The following is a 24,904-nucleotide window of genomic DNA, read 5'->3' on the forward strand; positions in this document are numbered from 1 at the left end:
TTACAGGAACTGTGTAGTTCATAACTGCAAGTTCAGCCTTTCAAAACCAAAAATAACCTGCTCCAGTAGTTTGTTTGGGACCGGACTGAGAACTTCTCCTCCAAAGGGGCTCGACTGTTTGAGTCCACACCTGCACAAAGGATTTATTAAAATGAACCCGGGTTCAGCTGAACTGGACTGAAGAAGCACAGGATTAAAAACACCTAAAGACCCTCAGGTCTCAGCAATACGGTGTAAGGAGTTAGGTTTAGTGTCGACTTTAGATAAGGATCAGGGTTTGACATTTAGTAGCGATGGTTGTGTGTGTGTGTGTGTGTGGGCTGCCATGCACCTTGTGGATGCTGCAGCACTAATAACCGTCTCTCTGAACCCCCCAGGGATTGCTGCCTTTCCCACCCATCTTGTAACCCTGGGAGAATAACACACACACACACACACACACACACACACACACACACTCCTCTCTGAATGTCAGTCATCGAGGCCAGCTCCCCCCCACCTTCCTCCACCCTCACTCCCTTGGAGACCTGCAAGAAGTGGGACTTTAATTAGCCACAATAATTAGTCTCTCTTACACACACACACTCACACAGACCCCGAACTGCGCTGCATCACCACCTTGTCGCCCCCGGTCAGACTCTGTCAGTCTCTCTGCAGCAGCAGCAGCGTTTGAGAAGCTGAAGAAGTAAAACCTGGAAGTGATTTAGCACCTGAAGCTGAATCCACTCGGGAGCAGATCCCCCCGAAAAAAAACAAAAAAAAACAAATAACAAAACTCCCACATGTGCAGCGCTGTTGAATTATTAAGTTGTTTAGTATAAACACATCTTTAAGCATCAGTCTGCCAACCTGTGACAGAACCACCAGTCTTTATGTCTAGTGCTAAAGCTGCTGTAGATCCCATCAGGTACCACCTGAAAAAAAAAATCGACCATCTATCATATGTGATCAGATATGAGAAGATATGATATCAATTCGACAATAATTCGATGTTTGTCGATACCACAAAGTCTCAATTGTATTCGATCGAAATGAGACAACATCATCTGAAGTAACACAATCACTTTCATTCATGTCAAACCACAAAAAAAACGACTAATATCATGTGACTCAACCAGGCTTTTAAATGTAAAAACAATGTATATAAAGAAGAAAACTGAAAAATTAAAGAGGAGCTATGGAAGTCTGGTCGCTTTCTGTTTTGCTAACCCTCCTCCTGGCCATGTGCATAGCCAAGCTGGCGACAAATCAATACATGGAGCTTGTTGGATAACGTTATATAACATATACAATGTTATGACGTGTATATTTTTGTAGTTTAATCTCTCATTAACAAAAGATTGCGGGTTACGGAGCACGTTTGTGTTGCGGTGCCGCAGAGACGAGAGCTGGGACACCGGGGCAGTGACCGAGTAACTGCACTGATGTTGCAAGGTTGGTTTTCAGCCATGAGACACCAGGTGGAAGAAAAAGAGCCACTCACTGTTGTTCTCACTCGTAACAAGTCACAAGTCATGTAGTTAACGATCACAATAACTTAAGGTAAAAATGTAGCCTAGCCACGGGAGAAATCCTGCTTAGTTCCTCTTTAAGTTCCTGTTTGTTTAGTGTGAACCTTTCTCCTATTTAGAGTCTCAAATATTGTGAGTGAACTATGAAACCACACTCAAAGATGTGTTGGTCACATTTTCTCACATTTAGTTTGAATATGTCTGCGCTTAGGTGGAGCGAGATTAGAGAAAGCCAGGGGAATTTCAAAATAAAGGCGCATCAAACAAATGCTTACATACATATCAATATCTGATCGATGTTTTCGTTTTGGACCGATGCTACTGACTTATTGGTCATTCAATCGACATAGATTGATCAGTTGGCTTCGATCGGCACAGATGTACATCTACATGAACCTGCTAACTTCGCTGTGACGTCTTTTTCAAAAGCTGTAAACAGACCTGTTACCTGCCGCCCACCACAGTGCTCTTGTACTTTGACCAGCGATTTAAAAAAAGAAAGAAAAAAAAGAACCATAGCCTTGAAATAAGTTTTAAAAAATTAAGAATCGCAGGTCATATGAGAGAGACAGAGAAGGTGCCCTCCTTTGACACAGACTGGCTCTGTGTTTGATTTTTTCCTCCCAGTGTCACTTTACGCTCCTGCAGGGAACAGTGGGACATTGTGGCTCAAAGTGCTGAGCAAGTCACATTTCTTGGCCGGCGCGACAACAAGGAGAAGGAAGAGGAGGAGGAGGAGGAGAGCTGCACTTGTTTCGCTCTGTCTTTGTCCATACTGGGAGTTCATGAACAGAAAGGTCCTTTAAGAATGATATAATGAGTTTGGTTTGGGCAGCGAAGCTCTCCTGTGTCTGAATCCCACTCACCAGGGGTCACCGCCAGGTCAGGTCAGGGGTTCATGTGTTTATACAGTAACATAAGAACGGACCAGGTGGTGTGTGTGTGTTTGTGTGTGTGTGTGTAGTAGTGGGACATGGTGAAGAAATGAAGCAGAGAGGTGTGTTATTTGTTATTAAGCTGCAGACTTGACCTTCCTGGAAGAACAGAGCACGAAACAGGGAGTGGACGATGATGATGTCACCTATGATATCTGTTAATAAGTATGTGACCCGGACGGACGGAGGTCAAGTCCGTCCTGCACGCCCATCTGAGCTTCCCTGCAGAGTTCACGTTTAGTCCCTTTTCAATTATTTGGTATTTTTTGATAACAAATAGTCACATTTCCTCTCCGTAAGACAAACAGTCAGATTGAAAATCATGCATTAATACACATTCACAGTTATGTGTGAGGCGGAGATGTACACTGTGAAATTGTTTTTGCATGAATTGGTGAGTAGGATGTGGTGAGAAATTGTGAAAGGATCCATTGCTCTTTAAAGAGGCCCTGCAATTAAAGACAACAGGATTGTTATCGATTGATTTAGATGAGGAATCAGTGATGTTTCATTGGCGCCTTCTATAAAATTTCAGAAGTTAGATTTTTCAAGTTCCCAGGAGCATCTCCTTTAAGATGAAATTCGGACTTCAGTAACCTTGAACTTGCAATCCAAGATGCATCAACACAGGATTTTAGCCATTGTGTCTTATTTTTGTGTCATTTTATCAATTGTAGCAACTTCTACCTCTAATGTCACATAGTGTTTTGTACAGCTAACAAATGGGTTGCCACTCCGACATGTTACCAACTTCTAACTGGATGTTACATCATTCCCAGCTCTGATTTCCAACTTCCCATAGACGCCATTATTTTCCAGGCAACTGATGCGTTCAGTTAGTTGAATAAAACTGTCTCTGCTTTCTTTAGGAATGTAGATCAGATTAGATCAGATAGATAAGAGCTATAGCTGCTAAAGCTGTCGAAAGAGTTAAAAGTGGTGAAAAAAATAAATAAATAAAGCGCCCACACAGGTTATAAATTTTAACCTTGTTTGAACTTTATGTGGCGCCATATCACAGCCTGAAGAAATCTCAGGTTAAATGTGTGTTAAAGTTAAAGTCTTGATCTTAATCTTAAAGAAAAAACAATAAAACAAGATTTTTTAAGCTGCATTACGTGACGTCGCTCTTTAAGGTTTAATGTCAGGAAATCACGAGTAACAGAACAGAAACGTATTGTAGATGCTGAGGAGTGGCACCGTGTGAGTGTGTGTGTGTGGATGTGATGTTTATCTACATGTGTGAGTGTGTGTGTGTGTGTGTGTGTGTGTGTGTGTGTGAGAGAGCGAGATAGCATGCATGTGTATCTATTCCTCTCTCTCTCTCTCTCTCCGTCCTCCCACTCACTAGACACTGTGTGGGTGTGGATCCTGCAGGCTGCCTGTCTCCTTGCGCCTGTTATTAGTCACATATTCTGCACATTACACGTTCTCGTTGCACCAAACCCACATACACACCTATTGAAAATGCACACACACACGCACACACACAATAGTGAGGTAGGTGTGTGTACCTCTTTATAACACACACACACACACACACACACACACACACACACACACACACACACACACACACACACACTGATGTGTTTTCCTTTTTAGTGATGGAAAAATAGCCTGGCAGCAGCCCACCAGTTTGCTATGATTCAGTCTCATCCTATACATAAGTGTTCCATCTCTTTCATGTATTCTTATCTCTCTCTGCTCTTCAAAGCCCCGTCCTCTCTTCTCTTTCACAATCTGTCACTTTTTTCCTCTCCTCTCCTCTTCTTTCCTTCCATTTCCTTTCCTTTCTTTTCCTCCTCTCCTCTCCTCTCCTCTCCTCTCCTCTCCTCTCCTCTCCTCTCCTCTCCTCTCCTCTCCTCTCCTCTCCTCTCCTCTCCTCTCCTCTCCTCTCCTCTCCCCTCCCCTTCTCTCCCCTCCCCTTCTCTACCCTCCTCTCCTCTCCTCTCCTCTCCTCTCCTCTCCTCTCCTCTCCTCCTCCTTTTCTTCCATCTCCTTTTCTTTCCTTTCCTCCTCTCTCTTCTCCTCTCCTCTCCTTTCCTTGCATTTCCTTTTTCCTTTCCTTTCCTTTCCTCCTCTCCTCTCCTCCTCTCCTCTCCTCTCCTCTCCTCTCTCCTCTCCTCTCCTCTCCTCTCCTCTCCTCTCCTCTCCTCTCCTTTTCTTCCATTTCCCTTTATTTCCTTGCCTCCTCTCTCTTCTCCTCTCCTCTCCTTTCCTTGCATTTCCTTTTTTCCTTTCCTTTATCCTCTCATCCTTTCCTCTTCTTTCCTCCTCTTCCCCCTCCTCTCCTTTCCTTCAATTTCCTCCTCTCCTCTCCTCTCCTCTCACTTCCTTTTTACCTTTCCTTTCATTTTCCTCTCCTCTCCTCTCTTTTCCTTCCATTTCCTTTCCTTTCCTCCTCTCCTCTCCTCTCCTCTCCTCTCCTCTCCTCTCCTCTCCTCTCCTCTCCTCTCCTCTCCTCTCTTCTCCTCTCTCAGTGTTGTTGTGATTTTTGTCAGGTAGACTCTTGTCTCTCTCATCATGTTTGAAAAAGCAAATCGAAACGTTTTTGTCTCCTTCACCCGCATTCATCCCTCCCATGATCCCTTTTCCAACATCTCCTATCGACATCAATCTCCCTCCCTTCCTCCTCCTCCTCCTCCTTTCTCTTCTCCTCTCCTCCTCTTCCTTCGTTCCTCTGTCACTTGGCCTCCTCTAACCTAACCTGTAATTTCCTGGTGTTTAATTTCGTCTTATTCATTTCACATTCGTCCCTGCTCGTCACTCTGTTCACCTTCCTCCCTTCCATCTCTCCACCTTCATCCCTCCTCCTCCTCCTCCTCCTCTTCTCCATCCCTCCCTCCCGCCCTTCACCTCCACCTCTCCCTCCACCTCCTCCTCCTCTCTCTGTTTTGTCTTCACAGTCACTGTATCCATCAGATTCTAGACAGTGTCCATCACATTCACCAACATGACATAGTGCACAGGGACCTGAAGGTTAGTATGTGTAGAGGAGCATCTGCATCCCTCACCTCCTCCTCCTCCTCCTCCTCCCCCTCCCCCTCCCACCCTCCCCCTCTCCCCCTGACCTTTGCCTGCTTCCTTTCCTTCCCTTACTTCCCTCCTTCCTCCTCCGTCTCGTCTGTTCGTGTCGTTCCTGTCTGACGTCCGCCTGTCCGACTTGTCTTCTTGGTATGCTCTCATGTTTCCTATTTGCTTTTTTATTGTATTTTATTCTGGTTTTTAATTGGAGGACGCCTGACCTGCCTCACCCCTCCTCCTACCCACCCGCCCTTCCTCCCACTCCTCCTCCTCCTCCTCTTTTCACTCATCTTACAAACAAACTACATGACGAAAGCTCCTGTTGCACTGACTGACAACCTGATCAATCAATAAATGAGCCTTGTACACACACACACACGACCTTCTTCAGGTGTAATAAATATCCAGTGTTTGCTCATGTGCTCATACAACCATCAATTTCTCCCACCAGACTAATTATATATATATAAAAAACACACACACAATTATTTACTGTGTTCTTTATTGATTTTTCCCTCCCTCCTTCTCCTCCTCCTCCTTTTCCTCGTCGTCCTTCGCTCTCTGGCTTTGAATCGTTTATTTTATTGTATCGATCGTTGTGCTTTTAAGTGCGTCTTTATATCTCCAGCTCAAAAGAAAAAAAACACACACACACAACAAAAGAGCCTTGATGCATTTAACACTATGAAGGCTTGTTATGGTTTAAGATATTCTTCTACACGTCTTCTAAGCTGGCGTTTTGTGTGTGAAGACGCTTTTATCTTCAGCTCAGAATCATCAATACGTACTCAAACCAGCATTGTCATAATAAACCCCCCACCGGACAGCCTACTGGTGTGTTTCTACTATTCTCTCTAGTCCACAAATGAACTGCTTTTAATTTTCAGTCAATTCTCAAATGTCCCATTTTGTGTAAAGTGAAATTTCCATGTCTTCTCTGATTATAGATCAGCTCTAGGTTCATTATTAATACTGTGAAAATATCAAAGCCTCAGTCCACAGAGAAATGCACACAGCCTTTATTCAGAAACCGAGCCTTAAAATGATCAATTAGGACTTCCTGTGACTTTGTGATGTCACAACAAAGCCCCGCCCCCTCACCACCTGGACCCTCCATCCAACACTTGCAGGATTTGGTTTTGGTGAGTGTTTTACTCTGAAATCTGCTCTATTTTTTTATTGCAACACTCAGAAAACTGTGTCACTGTGACACGTCTTTTGCAACAACTCAGGACATTTTACACACTTAATTATGACAGAATATCTTTTATCTAAGCCTAGAAAATGAAACTGCAACTTGACTGGCCGGAGGCGGCGGCGTGGAGCCATTGAGGCTGTAATTCTAGCTCTTATGGAGTCGTCCTTTGGCAGCAGTTCTTATCTATTTATAATGGTCTTTTCATTCAAAGATTTAGAAAAGTTTAAAATTAGAAGTTCTTTAAGTTTGAAGTTCAAATTTATGAGAAAAACTTGCATATTCTCTGACAATATGAACCCACAAAGTTGCAGGAAATACTTAGTTTTTATTTATTTATTTTAATGTTCATTTAGCAGGGACAATACATACAACATTGCCACAGAAAATGGGAACATGTGATGATATAAGACGTCTAGCTTCAGCTAATTTGCAGTCTCTGATCAGGCTTTAGAACAGAATAAAATACACTGAATACAATTTTTAAAAATGCAATGATAGAAGGAAACATGTCTCTACTTCACTTTTATACGGCTGGACAGACATTTGTTTCTATTTTTTGCTCTTCCAGCGAAGATTAAACAACAATAACAACAAAACATGTGACATGAGAAAACCATATCTGTAAACAAACACACCTTATAACAGATTACACACACACAAACTGTGTGTACACAAAATTCAAGTGTGAAAAAATAAATCCAGCTCGGATATCTGTCGTCTTGCAGCCGTGTGCATGAGTTTAATTCACGTAAAGTTCACAGATTTATCTCCGAGCTGATTTCTGATTCACGTTAAACGCTGTTGTAAACACACAGGGGCGACAAGGATGGGTCTTAAAATACAGCAGAGATTGGGTGTGATATCCACAGCAGGACCAAACCTGAGCCGCTAACTAACACAGGAACGTTTGGGATGAGCTCCCTCATTCGAGCAACGCACACGCACAGACACACACACATACGCATGCACAGACACACACATACGCACACACACATGCACAGGATTCTCACCCTGCGGGTTACAGAGCTCAACAGCTGACAAAGTGGGGGAGGATGGACACACACACACATTGAACTGCATGCATACCAACACACTGGAAGACATTTATGTATGAATGAGGGTGCACCAGAACACACACACACACGCGCACGCACACACACACACACAAACACACACACACACACACACACACACACATATCAAACGATGGAAGTGGTTTTAGCCTCGGCCGCACATTTGCAGACACATGCAGCCACGTGCTGCTGTTGGCTCCCAGTGATCACTCAACACACACAGCTCTTAGTATTTGGGCCGTAGATGTGACCTGCCCAGTATTTATTCATTGGGAGACCTTTAGAAACAAGACACAGGATTCAAATTTATAGCTTTGAACTTTACAGCCATGCCAGTCCATCTTTCTATCCCTCTCCCTCTCTCTTTCTCTTCCTGTTTCTATCTCTCTCTCTCTCTCTGCCTTGTTTCTCTCCTGTTATGATATTTCGCAAACTGGCCAGACTCCTGCAAATCAGTGACCTCGACGACGAGTATCTGATTTTAGTTTTAATTGTCAGGTTATTCGTTTTTAATGAATCTTAAATTGGGAGCGCACCACATGGGTGTGGGTTTGAATCTGACTTGTGACCTCTTTGTCACGTCAAGTCACGGCTTTTGAGTTGTTGTTGTTGTTGTTGGGCGAAACAAGACATTTGGAGATGTAAAGTTCATTTTCTTGCAAAGTTTTGATCCTTTATAGATTAAACAACTGAGTGGAAACACAGACAGCAGGTTAACTGAGAATGAAAACAATAGTTGGCTGCAGTTACATTTGACAAAAAGTTGAAATTAATACACATTTATTTACATTCATTGCATTTAGGCTGGTAAAATGTAAAAACGCCTAAACTTGTTTTAATCTCATAAAATCTTCATTATTTAAAGACACAGGTCACACACACACACACACACACACACACACACACACACGTCATGCTTTCACAATAGTTGTATTTTCTTACATTTCCATATATATAGATAAACATATGTGGGAAAATAAAGCATCAGATGACAGTTAAAAATCACCAGACTGCTCCAAACACGAGGGCGGAGGGTTTTTCTATTAGATGCGAGTAAAATCGAGATGACTAAGTAAATAATGCAAACGTCAAGGCCCCGTGCGCGTAAGCAATAATCCAATGCGGATGTGGTTGCTGTGGCAACCCGTGAACTCTGGCACACCCGGTGTTAGCGTAAAATAAACTGAAAAAAAAAATCCCACAAAAACGTCAAGGTCGAAGCTTCGCTCGGAGCTGCGGTTATAATTTTTTAATGGGATCATAACACCAGCCCTTCAAAATAAAATACCAACACCCTTATTTTAAAATCTGATATTTTTTTCTCCGCCCCAAAACAAAACAGATTCCTGAGTGTGAACATGTTTTTTTTTAACAGTAAAAAAAACAAAAAAACAAATAAAGGACTTTGATTTAAGTCGGTTGGCTGCTGGGACTTGTTGTTCTATCACAGCGCTGTGAGAAATCGATGCTGTCACAGTCGTAGCTTCACATTCAACCTTGTTTTATTCTCTGTGTGTGTTTGCATCTATTGACACACACATCTTACACACACACAGACACACACACAGAGACAAAGGGATGCTCCTTTTATCGGTCCTCCTCCTCCTCGACAACACGGAGGTCGGCAGGCGGCTGCTCTCTCATCTGCAGCTGATCGATCAGACTAATGGCCTGTCAGTTAACAGCTGCCCAGCTGTTTCTCAAAGTCAGACTGTTTTTTTTCTGTCTGTGACAAATCAATATGTCTGAACCTGGAAATAAATAAGATGTATTGAAATGTATCTAATGAAAAAAAATATTTTTGTTTATTTCTATTGACACAATTTGTCATTTAATTATTTTGTGTTATTTTAATGGGACAAGTCACAATGTAATAAATAATAAGTAGTATTTTTTTTTCTTTAGTCAGTTTTAATTCACAAATTAAGTTCACAAAGAAAAATCAATGTCATATTTTACCATCAAGGTTCAATATTAAGCAAAATAACACAAGACATAGCTGATTACTTAAGAGGGTGATTTGTTTTTCAGTTTGAAATAACAAAGTTTAATTTGATATCTTTTATTTTTCAGATTAACTTTAAACAGTAACACATAGAAGAAGCTGAAGCTTTATTTCGAGAAGGGGCCGGTGAAATAAGAAAGAGAGAGAGAGTGGATCTTTTTCCATCAACTAAAAGCCTCTCAGACCCCGAATATATTTTTTTCTTCTTTTTTTTTTTTTTTTTAATTTTTCAAAAATTTTAACCATAATAGTTATCAGGTAAATTAAACATTCAAGTTTGGCCTCATTCAAAACTCCTTTGTAGTGTGAAGTTCGTCTCTTCGTCTCTTCTGGATATGACTCTTCCTCAATATCTAGAAATATACAAAAATTTAAAAATACAACATCACAACTGGGCACAAACAAACACCCAAACGAACCTCAGTCTGAACTTTTGGATACATTTGGAGCGAGTCAGTGCACAGGAAGCAGAAATGCACGGTCGAGCTTTTATCATCACACAACACAACATCATCAGCAAGACAAGTGTGTATGTGTGATGTGTGTGTGGTGTGTGTGAAGCTTAGGACTTCCCATAGCTGGACCAACACAATGCACATGGACCTACACTCACACACACACACACACACACACACACACACACACACACACACACACACACACATGTACACGCTGTCTCTGTCATCACACACTGTATTATGTCATGTTCCCAGCTCACAGGTGTCTCCTACCTGACTCTGTATACACTCACACCTCTTCCTCCCCCCTCCTCCCTGGGTTTCCCTCACACCGTTCTGGACTTTTGAGTTTTTATTTATTTTTAGTGTCGGGTCGCTAACCGACCCTCAGACGGGGGGGTGGAGGGGGTGTTGATCCCAAACACATCTTCTAAATGTTATCAATTGCACAATGACTCACTCCTTCCCCTTATACCTCCTTCATCAACGCCCTCCGTGATGAGCACGTCCGTGGATGTGCTCATCCAAGAAGATCAGGGTTCAGAGGAGTCGATGTTCGTTGGTTAGCTGCAGAATAAATCCACTCGCAGGGGTCTTCTGTTGCAGAGCACCCCCCCACTCCCCCCAGCTACATCCAGTCCCCCCCCCCTCGCTCCAAAAACACATCACTGACAAAGGTTTTTGTAGATTTTACAGTTCACCTTTTAAAGGGATAGTTCAACATTTTGGAAAATTGGCCCATTGCCATAATCCCTAGGTAGGTAGGTTCGTTACCTTTAATTGTTGGTGCAAGCTATTTTTAGAACGGCGGAGCAGAGCCGCGAGCTGCTCAGAGCTACGCTACAGAGGCTAATGGGATTTCTTTGTTTCCCTCATCAAACTCATCAAATACACAATCCAACAACTCCAAAACGCTCTGGTGGACAAGTTGTGACCTGCACATTCACCACGCTATGAGATAATAACAGAACGATACCAGACAGAACTTGTTTTAGAGGTAAATTCATGCAAAACCTCTGATGCATGTTCAGAGTTGGGCAGTTTGGAGTTGTTGGATTGTGTATTTGATGAGTTTGATGAGGGAAACAAAGAAATCCCATGAGCCTCCGTAGCGTAGCTCTGAGCAGCTCGCGGCTCTGCTCCGCTGTTCTAAAAATAGCTTGCACCGACAATTAAAGGTAACGAACCTACTGCTATGACTGTAGGGATTATGGCAATGGGCCAAATTGCCAAAATGTTGAACTATCCCTTTAACCTAATCTGTGTCGCTAAAGAATGTGAACGCTTAGCAACAGACGAGTCCTTTAAACCTACACCTCATACAACCCCCACACTACCCCCTCCCCTCCCCTCTCTGTCCCCCCTCCCTCCCCCCTCTCTCTGGCTTGTGCACGGGATTGTAAGCGCTGCTCAGACTAACATGCGCCCCCCCTCGCCCCCCTCCCCCCTTGGTGTTTGCATGCAGTCATTGCATCCAGCAGATCCTGGAGGCGGTGCTTCACTGCCATCAAATGGGCGTGGTGCACCGGGACCTGAAGGTGAGTGATGGTGTGATGCTTATAACATCTGTGTAAAGCTGGGGACGCACTACACGATTCTCACAGTCGATTTTTAGAGTCGCTACACACAAACCGACCAACTGGCTTCAGCAGATTTTTGTTATGACGACTGGGGATCGCAGATTTAACGGCTGCACCAAATGAGGGATCACAGACTAAACTAGACGATTTGTCAAACCAACTGAAGCCATCTGAACACACCAAACTTTCGCAGCACTGCACATTTAGTTAGCCTTTGGAGCATTTCCTGTTTGCGTCCGAACACAATCAACATCTTAACGTTGACATTTGAAAGTGTCAGCTTTTTTTCTATCCCAACGGCTCCTCAGCTCCCTGGTCAACGGGCGACCAAACCTCCAAGGCGACCGCAAAGCGAGGCTACCACGGCTACAGCGCAGAGCTGCCTCTACAATCTGATAGCTAGCATGCTAGGTGGCCAATAATTGACGTGAAAATCTAGGGATACGAGAGGTGACGAAGAATAGGTGCGTCGTGTCCACATAGCAGAGTCCTGCACGGGTCCAATTTTGGAAACCGTCAGACAGTAAAGAGACCAGTTACCCGTGATCATCTCTAAATCTAATCCAGACCCGCCCCACCCATCAATAAAGAGACCCGTTACCCGCGCCACTAACGACAACGTTATTCTCCTGGTCTTGGAGGAGACCAAACTCCTCCCAAACATGTAAATTAAGCCCATGATGATTTATTTTCTCCAATTTTCGTATCCATTAACTTATAAAAGTGTAATTTTTACCAGACACATTTTTTGTGGGCACCCCGTGGGGTACATGTTGCAGGCCTCTGCCACGTAGAACAGGCAAGAAAAGGTCACAATTCGAGGAGGCTTCAAATTGGGACAGGCCTTGTCCTGACGCTGAGACGTAATCGGCCTTCAAATGCGCCCTGCCGAAAGATGCCGCTCCTGAATTGAGACACAGATATGGATGACGTACGTCTCGCTGCTGTGAGGAATCATGGTACGGAGATCAAGATGTGGCGGAGTTGACGTTGGCTTCTGACGCTACTTCCTGTGTCCCACCCCCCTCTTTTTTCATTGGCGATTGGCAACATGTGTATAGCTACAGACTACCTGATTGCGTCCAGACCCAAAAAACAATTCAAACACTTTCTGATCCGTACCACATCACACATTACTGTAACAGATTTCTGCGCCAACTTGCCGTGCCAATGTCCCCAACCTCAAATGCTGACTGGTGCAGACAAGGCCCCGACTGTGAATCGTGGGTAAAAAAAAGAGAATTGTGTAGTGTGTCCCCAGCTTACGGTGGGTGGGGGGTATCTGTGGGTGTGTTAACTGTGTAGTCTGTGTTACAGTGTGTGTCTATGATAAGTCAATGAGAAGCTGTGGATGTTATAAACGCAGATAGAAACACACGTTCGAGGCTCCTCCTCCTCCCACTCGCAGCTATAACCGTCCTTGTGGCTTTGTGGCCGTCACAATGAGACTGTCAAACACCGCCACCGCCACCACCTCTGCCCGACCAACCAATCAACCTTCCTCCGGCTCTGCTCTGCCACACTCAGCCTCCAGCTCTGTGCACTCGCCCTCTGTCCCTGTTGTTCTGTTGTTCCTCTTCTCTGGAACAGGGTCCGGTCTGGTCGATGATGGATCCGTGCAACAACAGCAACAACAAAAAAAGACCCAGGGGAGGATGTTATCGTTAACGTGACCTCTGCTTCATTAACTTGTCAGTGAGAGACTATTAAACCAGACTATTGATTATCAGACACCTCCCTGTGTACTCTGATTGCCGCTATAGATCAGTTAATGACCCTTGGTTGCTGCGAACGTCACGGCCCTTTCTCTGTAAACGGCCACCAATTAACTCGCCGTGTCGCCACATTTGTTTATTATACCGGCCTGACTTGGCAGGTGGCACAGGTTTTTTTTAGGGCCCCTTGGAAACTGAGAGCCAGTTACTAATCCTGTACCGGCTTCTTCTTCGAACTGTCTTTTGTAGACGTCCTATACATCACATGGTTCCAACGGTCGATGTTTGGTGTTTTTTTTAAGGATTTGTACACAGAGACTGAAATGCGGCCTCGTTAATGTGAAAACTGCAAACCAACGACTCATGTGCAAGTTTTTAAATTTAGCTCGACGCTGATCAAACCACAGATCTGAGCAGCGTGAGAATCGGCGTCGACATTGATAGAAATCAAACTGTTTCCTCTCCTCGTTGCTGTTTTGTATTGTGTGTGTGTGTGTGTGTGTGTGTGTGTGTGCATGCAGGCGTGTTCATTGCATCCTCTAATGATGCACTTCTTCTTCAATGCAAATGTCAGTCCAGGCATTCCAGCAAAGGCGCGTTGTGTTTATCAGAACCGTTGTGGCCATTTCTTTATTTAGCCGACGCGACGATCTGGTTTCACACCCAAGTGTCGTGGAGCATTTCATGCAATAGGTCATAGTGTGATGACTGAGGACAGCCTGGGTGACAAGAGCCCTCAAATTAGGAAATGGGTTATGGCAAATGAGATGACAACACAGTGAACAGATCTACATGTGTGGCAAAGAAAAAAACACCAAATTGCTCAACACTGTAATAGAGGAAATATTATATATATGTCATACAGGCTCCAAAATGCCTCCTTTGTCTTATTAACTTACTTGCAGAGACTGCTTGCTGAAAAACTGCCCCCGACGGGAACATGCATCAGCAGTTTTGCATGAATTTACCTCTAAAACAACTCTGTCTTGTAACGTTCCTTCATTATCTCATAGCGTGGTGAATGTGCAGGTCACAACTTGTCCACCAGATCGTTTTGGAGTTGTTGGATTGTGTATTTGATGAGTTTGATGAGGGAAACCAAGAAATCCCATTAGCCTCCGTAGCGCAGCTCTGAGCAGCTCGCGGCTCTGCTCCACCGTTCTAAAAACAGCTTGCACCTACTATTAAAGGTAACGAACCTACTGCTATGACTAGATTATGGCAATGGGCCAAATTGCCAAAATGTTGAACTATCCCTTTAACTTTGGTCAGGTATCTAGTTGGGAAAAGCATCAGAAAAGTTTCCTCAAGTGCCTCCCTTTTTCTGACAGGATAAAAAAATAAAAAATAAAATTCACCACACTTCAGCGGTGCTGCTTAAACTGGAGGTCCGCATCTCTGCCATGTTCTCTTAAGGAATTAGTCAGGAACGCCGCAGCAGCTCCACATCCAACGAAGTCGGAGCGATAGAAAGGAGAAGAGAGAGCTGGGAATCGTTCCACTTCAAACACCCACACATGACCTGCTCTAGAATACAGCTCTCTCTGTGCTCCCATCAACCCCCTCTCCCTCCACACACCCCCTCCCCTAACTCGCTCTGGTCCTCAGTGTGTTCAGCCATGTGTGTGTGTGTGTGTGTTTGAAATGTGTGTGTGTTTGAAGTGTGTGTGAGCGCTGAGGAGATGGACAAGGACGGAGCAGCTTCTGTCAGGAAAGTGACGCCGATAGCTGCTGTAATGTCTCGGCTCTTGATGCTTCACATTGTGTCTCTGCACCTTTTTGATGGAAGCACATGCAGGCTTCATCAGAATTTCCACCCACATCCGTTTTTTCACGGATTATCTTACTGCTGCAGTGTTGGCAAGTCCTAACTCTGCCGTTTACAAAAGCGTAAAAAGCCTGACCAAGTGGTAGAGAGCTGCGAGGATGTGATGATGACACGAGGTAGGCACAGAGCCTCAGGATTACTGCCGAGCTCTCTCAGCGTCCCTCACTCTCTCTCAGTGGCTGTCTTTTTCATTTCCCTCTCTTTTACTTATAGGCTCAAAAGCTGCACTTTTAAACATCCTGGCGCTTTAAATACACAGCGTTCTGTTGCCTCTAAACAATCGAGCTGAGGGGAGAGAGCAGAGGGAGGATGGCGAGCAATGCTGCTGCTGTTGCTGCTGCTGCTGCTGCTGCAATGCAGGGGAGGCAGTGACAGAAATGCAGCCTAAATATAATGTCCTCATTCCCCCCCCCTCCATCATATGCAGTAATGTTTGCACAGCGGTGCACTTGAGGAAACAGCCACACTAGCTAATTGGAAGAGAAAGGAGAGTTGTGCAAGTGACATTAAAGGGAGTTACTTTTAATCCCTGAAAGACACAAGAAAACTTACTGCATGCAACAACACTCGGCGGGGCCTTAGACGCCACCATCAGGCTTTTCACATCTTGTCAAAGGCTCCGCAACAAAACAATTAGGGGTGTGCCAAAAAATCGATTCACATGAGAATCGCAATTCTCGTTCAATACGATTCAGAATCGATATAAAATGTCCCAAAATCGATTTTAAAAAATGAAACAAATCTGCTGGCTGTCGGCCTCCATTTCCTTAGAATTTAAAAGGCAGCATGTTTAACTGCACTATTTTTTTTTTTAAATAAAGAGGCACTTTTAATTTTGTTACTTAAGCAATATGTGATGTTGTTTTCATGCAACAGTTTCAACAATTCCATCTAAGCATGGATAAATGTTTAAAACTCAATAAATGTGAAAAAGACACTTTAGTCATTCTGTCTTGCAAAGCAGACTGGAGTAGATCATGAGGATCCGTTGCACACCGATAGACTGAAGCAGGAATCATTGTGAATCAAATCATTTTGAATCGAAAATAGATTTTGAATCGAATCGTAGCCCCAAAAATCAGAATCGAATCGAATCATGAGATAGTAAAAGATTCCCACCCCTAAAAACAATGCATTCATTTGTTTCTCTATCTACTGTACAGCTTAGCTCCAGTACTCACACTAACTCCTAGTTGTGTAATGTGCAGGGAGGTAACCCTGTGATTTTTGTCCAACATCATCAATATGTTATTTATGAGTTATTATCTCTACCTCCCACTGCTGCGCTTAAATTGTCTTTCAGAATTGCCAGCTGCCTTTTAACAACAGACGCAACAGTAAAGTGAGATGAGAGAGAGCGAAAGTGAGCGATAGAGGCAGGGGCCAGTGGGGATAGCAGCCCATTATTAGAGGCCTCCTCTGACAGAGAATAATGAGGCTGGTTGCATTATCTGGGCCACAGAGATGGAGCCTATAGACCACGGTGCACACACACACACACACACCGACTGCACGAGGCCAGGATGAAAAAGCACTGCAGACCGCCCGGGTTTAACACTCTGCTGAAATGCGGACTAACTTTCATTGTTTAGCTTTTATGTGTCTGTGTCAGTTAATGTGAATTAAATCTGTGTCTGTTGTGTACAGTATGTGGTGAAAACAGATCCTCCAGATGTGCATGTGTGTATATACAGTATATACATGTTTTTGTTTCCCCACCCTTCGTTTAAAAATGTTTATTAACCGTATTTCTCTCCGTGTCCCCCCCGTCTGTAGCCAGAGAACCTGCTCCTGGCAAGCAAATGTAAGAATGCCGCAGTCAAGCTGGCCGACTTTGGCCTGGCCATCGAGGTGCAGGGCGATCAGCAGGCCTGGTTTGGTAGGTACAACACACACACACACACACACACACACACACACACATACAGTACACAAACACAGTAAGAGAGTTATGAAGTAACTTTGGAGGATTCATTTTGACAAAGCGACATCACCTCATTGATGTCAAGTTGATGTTCAACGCGTGCTCCCTCGTGTGGTCGTGTGGACGAGGAGCTGCAGAGATTCATGCACCAATTATAAACACGTGTCGAGTGATGTTTCTGGTGTTACCTCAGCTCACGTTGTTCCTTATTTAAAGATTGAACGTCTTTGTCAGTGAAAGAGACTTTTGATTTTTTTTTTCTTTGTAGTTTTTTGCTTTTGAAAGGTGCAAGTACTATACACACACCTGGATCAGTCCCCTGCTCATCTTCACAGTTTAAAGCTCCATATATATATATTTTTTGCTATTAAACTTTATTTGAAGAAACAGCTCATACATGTACATTTCATCAAGTCTTATCATCAAAGCATATACAGAAAGAAAATAGGTTAAAAAAGAAAAGGAAAGAAAAAAAATCATTATTCTTCTGTGTTTTATTTGAAGTGTTGATCTATGAGAAGATAACGCTTGTGGTTTTAAGAATTAAAAAAAACAGCTCGATGTAGTTGATCAGCTGATTGGCTCCAATAAATTCAGAGCAGATTTCAGGTAAAACACTGAGAGAAACCAAATCCTGCAAGAGTTTTGATGGTGGGTCCAGGTGGGCGGGGCTTCGTTGTGACATCACGAAGTAACAAAAGTCCTCAGTGTAACTTTGCATCTCTTCTCTAGAGCTCTGTCTTCTGATTGGCTGACTAGTTGAGTGATTAATATTAATTAATATTAATATTAATATAGAAAAATATGGCAGGTTTCACTCAGTTAAAGGGACAACGAGGAGTTTTGGAAAAGCAAAGCGTTTTCACACTACATTTATGAGCCTCCGCGCACACCGTAAAATTCTTTTGACCGGCGCAAGACGGACTCATGTTTTCATTCATCAATAATTAAAGTCAGAGGTTCTAAGACGATCACATACCGTCGTAGTTCCGACCATAAATGGCGATTCGGCTGCGTTATTCTCATGACTCACTGTGAAACCGAAAGTAAGGAAACGCTGGTCGGCTCGACCAGCATTTCCGTCACCACTAATAATAACAAAATAACGATCGAGACAAAACAATATATTTATCGAAAATGGAGCCATTAACAAGTGTGGGTAGCGGAGATTCATCCACATTAACGTGAGACTTTTTTATAACAAAATAGAATCTCCTCGTTGTCCCTTTAAAGCAAATCTTGCACGGTAGGAGAGGAGTAAGGTTCAGGTGGGCGGGGCTTGGCGCTGTTGTGACATCACAAAGTTACAGAAACCCTGACAGCTCGTTTTACGGCTCATTTTCCAAACACATGCCATGTGTATTTCTCTGTGGACTGAGGGTTTGATACAGTCACAGTATTATTATATAACCTAGAGCTGCTTTATAACCACAACACACGTGGACATCTACCTTTAGACTACGCGGGACATTTAATATAGATTTTCACAGCAGGTTCTTGTTTCTTAAATGGAGATTTACAAAAACTGTGAATGAGATAACTGATGATATTGAGGTGCACGTCCACGTCTCACCTGGATTCTCCGCCACAAACCTCTTCGCCCGTCAGTGAATCAGTCGACCTCAGCAGCGTTCGAGCCCTTAAATCTGTCTTGAAGATCTTGGTCTTAGCTTCTACTGAAGATTATCTTGCTTTCTACACAAGCTGTGATCCAGGGATCGCTGCTACACAATCTGTTGCTTTTGAAACACGTCAATCAATAATGTGACTGTGTGTGTGTGTGTGACTCTGTGTGTGTGTTTGTTTGTGTTTTTCCTGCAGGATTTGCCGGCACACCGGGGTACCTGTCCCCTGAGGTGCTGAGGAAGGAGGCATATGGCAAACCTGTGGACATCTGGGCCTGCGGTGAGCACAGGGACACACACACGCTTACCAACACACACACACTGGATGGCATTCCCTATATAATAACACACACTGAAGCTTGTTTTCTAACAAATCTTGTTTTTTTTTCTGTGTGTGTGTGTGTGTTTGTTTGTGTGTCCATATGTGTTTGTGTGTGTGTCTCAGGGGTGATCCTCTATATCCTGCTGGTGGGTTACCCTCCTTTCTGGGACGAGGACCAGCACAAGCTGTACCAGCAGATCAAGGCTGGGGCTTACGATGTGAGTCTCCTCCTCCTCTCTTCCTCTCTTCCTCCTCCTCCTCTTCTTCTCTTCTCTTCTCTTCTCCTCTCCTCTCCTCTCCTCTCCTCTCCTCTCCTCTCCTCTCTCTCCCTCCCCTCTCCTCCCACTGCCCTCGTTCCTTTTTGGCAGCTCTTACATAACTCAGTCACCTCATTCATATTTCAGGGGTGCAGGAGAGGGAGTCTCACCTTAGATCACATTCAACGCCATGCCAAATACAGAGAGCGAGGGAGAGAGGGAGAGAGGGAGAGAGGGAGGTCGACTCTGGCACTGATTGTGGGCTCACAGGGCAAAGACCTTGACATTTATACCTAGACACAACAGGACCTGATGGGTTTAGACTCTCTTAACAAATTGCCGGGAGGCCTCTGCGCTTGGAACCGGCCCTGTGATATTAAAAAAAGAAAAAAAAGCAGGCACACACTCACAGAGGGGAGGACACAGTGGATTAAATGTTGAAGGCACACGCACACTGGCATCATCCTTGAGTTCACATTCGGCCTCTGACGTGTGCAGCTTGTTATGCTGCTGTTGCTCTTTTGACCCAAAGCACATGTGCACGCAACGCAATAAAGGCACAAAAGAAAAGATGCAAGTATGAGGTCTGCATGATGTGCAAAAAAATCATCATATTGTGATTATATGAGCTGAGATTTTAATTGAACTAGCAGCATTTGTGTTTTCATTTTCACTTTTATATTTTTTTACTTTTATATATATTACTATTTATTGGCCAGAGTGTGTCTGACAATGTTGTGACACATTTTTCCAAATTGCTGCTCCTGCTATTTGGATATTACATTTGGCCATACTGCAATTTCCATTACATTGCGATTAATCGTGCCAACATTGGCCCCCTTACATGTAGCTTTTTTCTATTTATAGGTATGGGATATTAAAATTAACACTTTGACAAATGACAAATGAAACATTCATCATAGCTCATAAGGATCCATTCAGTATCTGATCAGGTCCAATGTATTTATCGGATATCGGACTGACGGCGTTAAGAGAGACTTCAGTGTTAGCATTTCAGATAATCAATCTCAATACTTTAAAGTTGTTAAAGTTGTTTGTTTTACTTATTTAAAGGTTTTCTTTACTTACATGAAGGTTGTTTTTTTATATTTGTTCCTACATATTGATTTTTTTGTACCGTTCTTGCACTTTTATTTCAAATATTGATACATTTCTTTGCTCAGCTCATGTTAAACGTGAAGACTCTGGTTGTTGTTGCTGCTTCTTTCGCTGAATGTGATATCACCGGTATGTTTCTTCTCTCCAGTTCCCGTCCCCTGAGTGGGACACAGTCACCCCAGAGGCCAAAAACCTGATCAACCAGATGCTGACCATCAACCCAGCCAAGAGGATCACGGCTCAGGAGGCCCTCAAGCACCCATGGGTCTGCGTAAGTGTCAGACGAGCAGACAAGACGTCAAATAAAAGACAGAAAAAACTTAAATTCCTGTCGTCCTTCTGTCTTCATCCTCCTCCTCCTCCTCTTCTTCTTCTTTCTTTCCACAGCAACGATCCACAGTGGCGTCTATGATGCACAGACAGGAGACCGTGGAGTGCCTGAAGAAATTCAATGCGAGGAGGAAACTCAAGGTCTGTTTGCAGAGCTCGCTCTCTCCCACATCTTCTTCCTCTGCTCCAGTACAGGCTGAAATAAAGACAGTATTACATCTTTCCCATCATTTTGTGGTCACAAAGTGGTGTTTGCGATCATTTAAAATCAGATTAAAAGCACTTTAAAGGGACAACGAGGAGTTTTGGAAAAGCGAAGCGTTTTCACACTACATTTATGAGCCTCCGCGCACACCGTAAAATTCTTTTGACCGGCGCAAGACGGACTCATGTTTTCATTCATCAATAATTAAAGTCAGAGGTTCAAAGAGGTTCACATACCGTCTTAGTTCCGACCATAAACGGCGATTCAGCTACGTTATTCTCATGACTCGTTGCGAAACTGAAAGTAAAGAAACGCTGGTCGGCTCGACCAGCATCTCCGCCACCACTAATAGTAACAAAATAACCATAGAGACAGAATGATATATTTATCGAAAATGGGCCCATTAACAAGTGTGGGTAGCGGAGATTCATCCACATTAACGTGAGACTTTTTTATAACCGATTAGAAACTCCTCGTTGTCCCTTTAAAGTGTAATTCTAATGTCTTTATTTAAAGAAGACAGTGTAAGAATCACTCAGACCTTTCCAATATGATATTCTGTGTGGACACGGCAGCTTAGCCAACGGAGCGCGTCACTGTTTCCCTGCCGTGTTTGGCCAGCCCTAGCTCGGCTCGGCTCGGCTCGGCTCACATACCAGCACATGGGAAGCTGGAAGCATAAACACAGGTGGCTGCAGCAGGCAAATGTCGAACCAGTCAGCCAAGACGCCACCTGCATGAACCAATCCTCTTTGGCTTTTTTCCCCCTTTTTAAAAAAAAATCAAACAGACGACGGCAAGAAACCATCAGGAGGAGCATAATACACGAAGCAAATATGACAGATCGGTTAATTTGACATACACAATGTACAAAACGCAGCAGCTTGTTCGTGCTGAACCTGTTTCAAGTGACTAATAGGAACAGACAGAACATGTTGAGAGAAGGTGCATGTGTCAAAAGTAGAGCAAAGAAAACGACTGGGGCGATATTGAACGTCGCAGGCTGATTTATGTAAAAGTGTCTGGATGTGATATTTGTCTTGACAGGATGTGACTGTAACGGTGCAGTCAGACTCTGGGGCATCGGCTCTGCACCTAAATTTAAACCCACATTCATTAGTTTCATTTCGTTGCAGCTCTGTTCATGTACGTAACACTAATAATACAGGCTTCTGCTGTGTTTGTATTGTGTGTTATCATCGCCCTCCACCGCTCTTAAAATACGACACGGTGCCATTTTCACAGCCCTATAAAAAGTTATCAGCTCCAGTTTAAAACGATCTCTCCAGAGAGAAAAGTGTCAAGATTAGCTGCGTTACTCATCTCTCCCCTCCCCTTTTATTTCTTTATCATGTCACTGTCGCTTTTTATTCCTCCTGCAAATTGAGCCCTGCACAAATTCTCTGCTCCAAGCGAGTTTACAATAAAATGACATTTTTTAAATCAATTCAGATCTAACCTCGCTTTGCTCTCTGCCAGTCTGAGTCCACTGTTGATGCTTTTGCACTAAATTTGTGCAGCTACAAGAGTTATTCTTCTCCTAGAGGCATGTTGAAATGGCTTTTTTTCCCTGTGTAATTTGAGGAATATTTGAACTGACTCTAAAACCCCCTACATTATTTCAATGTGAGTTTTTCTTCTGATTTTGTGTGTAATGGACTTTATGTTTCACCTGATAGGAGTCAGGATTTGTCTGCAGAAACTTTTAAGAGACGCTTTAATCAACACTGCAATACAGCAGTCAGTGACATAAAATGATAAAAATGGAGGTTTATTTGAATACAGATATCAATAGTGTTATATATCCAGTTATCAGTCCTGTATTTTACATTTTTCTTGTGTGTTATCAGGTAAAACACTCAAAGAAACAAAATCCTGCAAGATGTGGATAGTGGGCGAAGCTTGGGGCATAGTTGACAGTAGAGAATGATGACTGCATTTTTGTGACATCACAAAGTTACAGGAGGTCCTCACAGCTCGTTTTCAGGCTCACTTTCTGAATACAAACTGTTTCCATATCTCTGTGGATAATTTAGCCACAACCAAGCAAAAGTCACCGGACTTACAGATTCGCTAAATGATGCAATTTATAAGTCGATAAAAGTCGTATTTTGATCAACATTACATCTGAAATTAATAATTTCACTCATAATCCATGTAATAAGCGGTATAATGTAGAGTTAGTATTTTGTTATGGAGAAATTAAGACTAAGACATCCTTCATCAAAGCCCATACAATCTAATGATCATAGCTGTGTCTAGATCCCCGGTTGGTACCCAAGATGGCGCTCACAACAAGAATGTCACGTAACTGAAATCCATCAATAGGACAATGAAATCTAATTTTACATAATACTGGACAGTTTAAAACAAAGAGTTAAAATTGAACATGTCTTCTTTGTTTCCTCCTCAGGGGGCCATTCTTACCACCATGCTGGTTTCTCGAAATTTCTCTGGTAAGTGTTGCCTGGACAAAGTTAAACTCGTAGCCCCGCCCCCTCACGACTGTGAATCTACCATTCATAATCTGTACGTGACCCCACATCAGTCAATCTTAGTTTTACCTGTAAAATCTAGAGACTTTCTTGTCTGCATGCCAGTTATACTGATAAGTATAGGAACTTAAGGATTTAAATGTTTGTTAAATATATAAACAAATCTGTTACAGTCTTAAGTTTTGAGGGACATGCCACCATGTTGGAGTTGTAGTCCACCTTACAACAGAGTAGCTGCTGTGAATACAAACTGATCCGTGTGTTTAGCAGAAGTTTGAGGATCACTTTAAAGACAGAAAACACAATCAGAGTCCAAATGGTGGCATGCACCTTGTAAACACTGGTAACTATGGAGATTCAGCGACACACGCCCAGTTGTCTCCCTGAAACCGATAAGATGTATTTTATTGTGAAGGTTACAGAGCATGCTCTCCTAAGCAAAATCACATCTTCATTTCATCTCGGTGCAACTTCAGCGTTTCCCTCATTTTCCTCCAAGTGTTTTTAATTCTACCTGAGTTAATGAGATGATACTGTATATTTATGTTTATGATACAAAGCATTGTCCTTATTTAGACACAAAAACGCTTACATTTCCAAATTAAAAGCATATTCAGTACAGTGAGATGACACTTTAGACACACTCTGCTTTGTTTTAGCTCATTTGCAACACAACCACCTTGTTTCGCAGCTGCTCTCATTATCTGATGAGGAGACGCCTGTGCTGATTAGAAAAAATCCACATGGACAATAATTAACTCAAACTCACTTATCATCACTGTAAAATGTAAAAGTAAAACAATTTGAACTTAGAGTTGAAGCATTGGAAATAATTATTTTAATTTTTTTTTTTTACAGCACTTTATATTATACATCATATAAGCAAAATTAGAGATTACAAAGTGTTTCATGATGAAAAAATAACAAAACAAAACAGTTTAGTCAAGATAACAGACCTGGAAACACAAAAATATGTGAAATATTTAAAAGCTTTTAAGACAAAGAGTCTTTGGGGGGAAACACTGGATTTGACCAGCAAGCTGTGGATGTGTTTATGTACAGTTTGTGTGTGTGTGTCTCTGTGTTTGTGTTTATCTCTGTACTAGATGATACTTACTTTAAGAGTTAAAATTGTTTTTTTGTTTTTTTTAAATCTCTGCTGTGATCTGATCTACGATGGACAATGTAAACTGTTGTACATCCTACGGCCTCAGAGTGACTTTCTTTAAGTCTTTAAGTGGCAGCTGCTTTTTACTCATTTATTATATCAACAGCAAGATGTAAATCCATCAGTTTT

The 24,904-nt window shown here is 42.9% G+C and overlaps 2 protein-coding genes across 51 annotated transcripts in view; one reads left to right on the plus strand and one right to left on the minus strand.

Moving 5' to 3' along the window:
* LOC146981176 (nuclear factor 7, brain-like) overlaps positions 1 to 24,904 on the minus strand; it is a 454,853-nt gene that overhangs the window by 363,671 nt on the left and 66,278 nt on the right. The window lies entirely within an intron of this gene.
* The window catches only part of camk2b1 (calcium/calmodulin-dependent protein kinase (CaM kinase) II beta 1), a 93,446-nt gene that overhangs the window by 22,797 nt on the left and 45,745 nt on the right, over positions 1 to 24,904 (plus strand). For 39 of the 50 annotated variants that reach the window (XM_085786166.1, XM_085786171.1, XM_085786181.1 and 36 more), the window contains exons 6-12: positions 5,356 to 5,428; positions 17,107 to 17,209; positions 19,076 to 19,159; positions 19,325 to 19,419; positions 20,726 to 20,848; positions 20,965 to 21,048; positions 23,526 to 23,568. In XM_085786166.1, coding sequence (XP_085642292.1) covers positions 5,356 to 5,428; positions 17,107 to 17,209; positions 19,076 to 19,159; positions 19,325 to 19,419; positions 20,726 to 20,848; positions 20,965 to 21,048; positions 23,526 to 23,568 — 605 coding nt within the window. Of the gene's footprint in view, positions 1 to 5,355; positions 5,429 to 11,672; positions 11,746 to 17,106; positions 17,210 to 19,075; positions 19,160 to 19,324; positions 19,420 to 20,725; positions 20,849 to 20,964; positions 21,049 to 23,525; positions 23,569 to 24,904 lie in introns of all 50 variants that reach the window. The other 11 variants (XM_085786168.1, XM_085786170.1, XM_085786174.1 and 8 more) reach the window with 2 other exon arrangements.

This window comes from Trachurus japonicus, chromosome 9, assembly GCF_045865225.1.
Source record: "Trachurus japonicus isolate A0001 chromosome 9, Traja_1.0".
Classification (NCBI taxonomy): Eukaryota; Metazoa; Chordata; class Actinopteri; order Carangiformes; family Carangidae; genus Trachurus; species Trachurus japonicus.